Source organism: Palaemon carinicauda, chromosome 22 (genome assembly GCF_036898095.1).
Source record: "Palaemon carinicauda isolate YSFRI2023 chromosome 22, ASM3689809v2, whole genome shotgun sequence".
NCBI classification, from domain to species: Eukaryota; Metazoa; Arthropoda; class Malacostraca; order Decapoda; family Palaemonidae; genus Palaemon; species Palaemon carinicauda.
This window is the reverse complement of record NC_090746.1, coordinates 119464093-119467170: the sequence shown is the minus strand read 5'-3', so window position 1 is coordinate 119467170 and position 3078 is coordinate 119464093. Positions and strand designations below refer to the sequence as shown.

Sequence of the window (3078 nt, the reverse complement as noted above, 5' to 3'; positions counted from 1 at the left end):
GCTTCGCTGGCTATCAGAGGTTACCAAGATGTTCAGCCTCGATCGGGAATTGGCTGAAGTTAAAATGTCTGCGGTCACTTCTCGATTTGTATACATTTCGAGGCATCGCCTGGATATCATAAATAGGGTCAAGGGTGGTGAGGTTCTGTCACTTGTGTTAGATGTTCAGGATACTGTAGACAGACCCCGTAAGTTCCCTACATATCTCATCACTCGATATCCTGTGGATGTAGACCCTTCATTAGCTAAGGAACTGACAGGGGTGCACACTGTACGTCGTTTCCTACAGGATGGGAAGTCCATCAATCGTATTGTCATTACTTGGAGCCACCCAGATCCACCCCCGCCTTTTGTTAACTTCTCCTTCCTCCCTTGTCTACCATCATGTGAATTACGCAGAATGCCAGACGAAAAGCCATGGTGTTTCAAATGCTGGGGTATCGGTCACATCTCACGATACTGTGCTGCCCCTGAAAAGTGTGCATTTTGTGCTGCTGAGCATGACAGTCGGACCTGCCCTCATCGGCCCCCTGTACCACCCACAGTGGTTGACAGTTCTTCAGCATCAACATCAACCCCATTACCTCTACCTACACCGGACTCCTCGCATTGGAAATGCCCGAGATGTAATGAGCCTGGAGTCAATGTGTGGCATGGCTGTACCAGGCGTTCAGGCTCTGCATCGAACCAGCTTATTGCACAACAGCTTCCAGTGCCATCAATCAAACCCACTGTTACTGCCTCCTCACAAGTGACTACACTTCGTAATGCTGTAGATGTCCTCAAGTCTCGATGTGACTCCCTTACATCACGTTTTGAAGCCATTGAATCTCGTTTAGAGAGCATGGATACTCGCATTGACAGTCTCGTAACCTCCTTTGACAATCTAACTTCTAAATTTGCTACTAATGATAACACACTACAATCTCTTGTTGAAGCTCAGCAGGTTGTTATCACATCAGTTACTACACTAACTGAGAAACTTGACTCACTTGCTACACATCTTGAGAGTGTTACTAATCCCCATACAGGACCTTTGCCACGGGATACACCACCAATGCATACCCGTGTCACCACTGCCTCTTCATCTAGTCGCCGTTCTTCCAAGGGACATGTTCGATAACCAAGTGAAGCTTAATATCATCTCGTGGAATGCCTGTGGTATTACAAACTGGGCAAAACTTTCTGCACTTAAGGGAATTGTACATAGTCACCACCCAGATGTTATTCTAATTCAGGAAGCTTTTGTTGGTAATGCTCAGCCAAGGGAAAAAGCTCCCTCGCTCACTGGCTATGTGTCCTACGTCCATATAGTAAGACATGGTCTCATCACCTATATACGCACTTCAATTCAGCATAGACTTCTCCCAAACTCTGAGGATGAAGATACAACATTCCAATTATTTGAGATTACTGTTGGCGGAGGCACCATACGACTGTGCAATGTATATGCAGCACCAGGTAGGATAAATACAGCCAAGCTTCCAGCCCCAACCCTTCGTGGTATGGTTTACATGGGAGATTTTAATGCTCGTCATCCAGACTTGGGAGATCTTGCTGGCACTGTGAACCGCAACGGGAACCTACTTCTAGGATATATTCGTCGAAATCAACTGACCCGTTGGGACACTGGTGGTTCTACGCATGCACGAGGTGGTACTTTGGATCACATCTTGACCTGTGGACTCGTACCTTCCCGAGTCAATTGTGTAATGGTTCCTACGCTCTTCTCTGATCACATTGGTCTTAGCATCCAATATTCCCTTCCCGCTACACCTACTCCAATACACAATCGCACTTGCATCACAATTCCGCCTAAGTACCAGCCTACGTACATTTCATATATGACTAACCTTCGACCTACATTTGACCTCCACTGTCCGGAGAAACTTTACTCCTTACTTGTTAGTACCACACATGCTTTCCACACACAATATATCAGAAAGCCTCATATCAGGCATCGTGTTAGTGCTATGACACTGGATAATCGAATTTCTCAGGCAGAAAAGAAGGCGATGGATGATGGCCTTGCCTTTATGAGACAACCAAATCCTGAGACTCTGCACCAGTATCAACTATCGAGAGATGATCTAGTTGCTCTACAGCAATGTGTACAAACAGATTCCTGGCACAAATTAACAGACAGCATCAACCATCAAACAAGCATTGGTTCCATGTGGCACCTCATCAACAGGATTGTGAAGAAGAAACCCCCAAGTGTCCTCCACCACAGCCCTGCTCAGTATGCACAGGACCTTATTGATGAGTGGTCAGCACAGTCACGAACCATCAACCTTCCAGCTCATATACAAGACTCTCTCTCTTCACAAAAAAACCATCGTGCCTTACGTCTCAGTTCCGCCTTACTGAGCAGTGATGAAGAGGATGATGTACCCATAACTAAGGAAGAGCTACGACGTGCCTTAGCAAGGACTAAGAAGTCAGCTCCTGGTGATGATGGCATCACCTATGCAGTCCTTTGCACACTCATAAAAATACCTGGCAACCCTCTCCTCCGGCTCTACAACCTCTGCCTCTGCTTGGGATATGTGCCCCTAGCATGGACTCATAGTACAATTGTACCCGTTCCCAAGCCTAGCACTGACAAATTTCGTCCTATCTCCCTCACCTCCTGTTTCTGCAAAGTATTTGAACGTATTCTCCTCTCACGTCTTATGTTCCGGCTGCAAGATAAGCTTTCGTCTAGAATATACGGCTTCCTACCCCAAAGAGGAACACATCATTGTCTCATGGAGCTCTACACTCGTCTCTCCCCAACCAGTGTTGTAGCCTTCATTGATTTGAAAAGTGCATTTGACGTCGCAAATAGAGACATTATTTTAGACCAGCTTATTGATTTTGGAATCAAGGGAAAACTTTTGAGGTGGATACGTGAATATCTTCGAAATAGAGTCTCTCGTGTGCTGTTTAAGGGAGCATTGAGTACTGCAAAGGAACTTGAACTTGGTACTCCACAAGGGGGAGTACTTAGTCCATTTTTATTTAATATCCTCCTACATCGCCTTCTTTCCTTACTTCCTGATACTGATAACGCAACCATCACTTGCTACGCAGACG

At 45.9% G+C, this 3078-nt stretch overlaps 1 protein-coding gene across 1 annotated transcript; it reads left to right on the top strand.

The window, feature by feature from the left end:
• The first annotated feature begins 207 nt into the window (after positions 1-207).
• On the top strand, positions 208-1286 carry LOC137616255 (uncharacterized). The gene has a single exon (XM_068345875.1). The coding sequence runs from the start codon at positions 401-403 to the stop codon at positions 1121-1123; it is 723 nt and encodes a 240-aa protein (XP_068201976.1). The 5' UTR covers positions 208-400; the 3' UTR covers positions 1124-1286.
• Positions 1287-3078: the final 1792 nt, after the last annotated feature.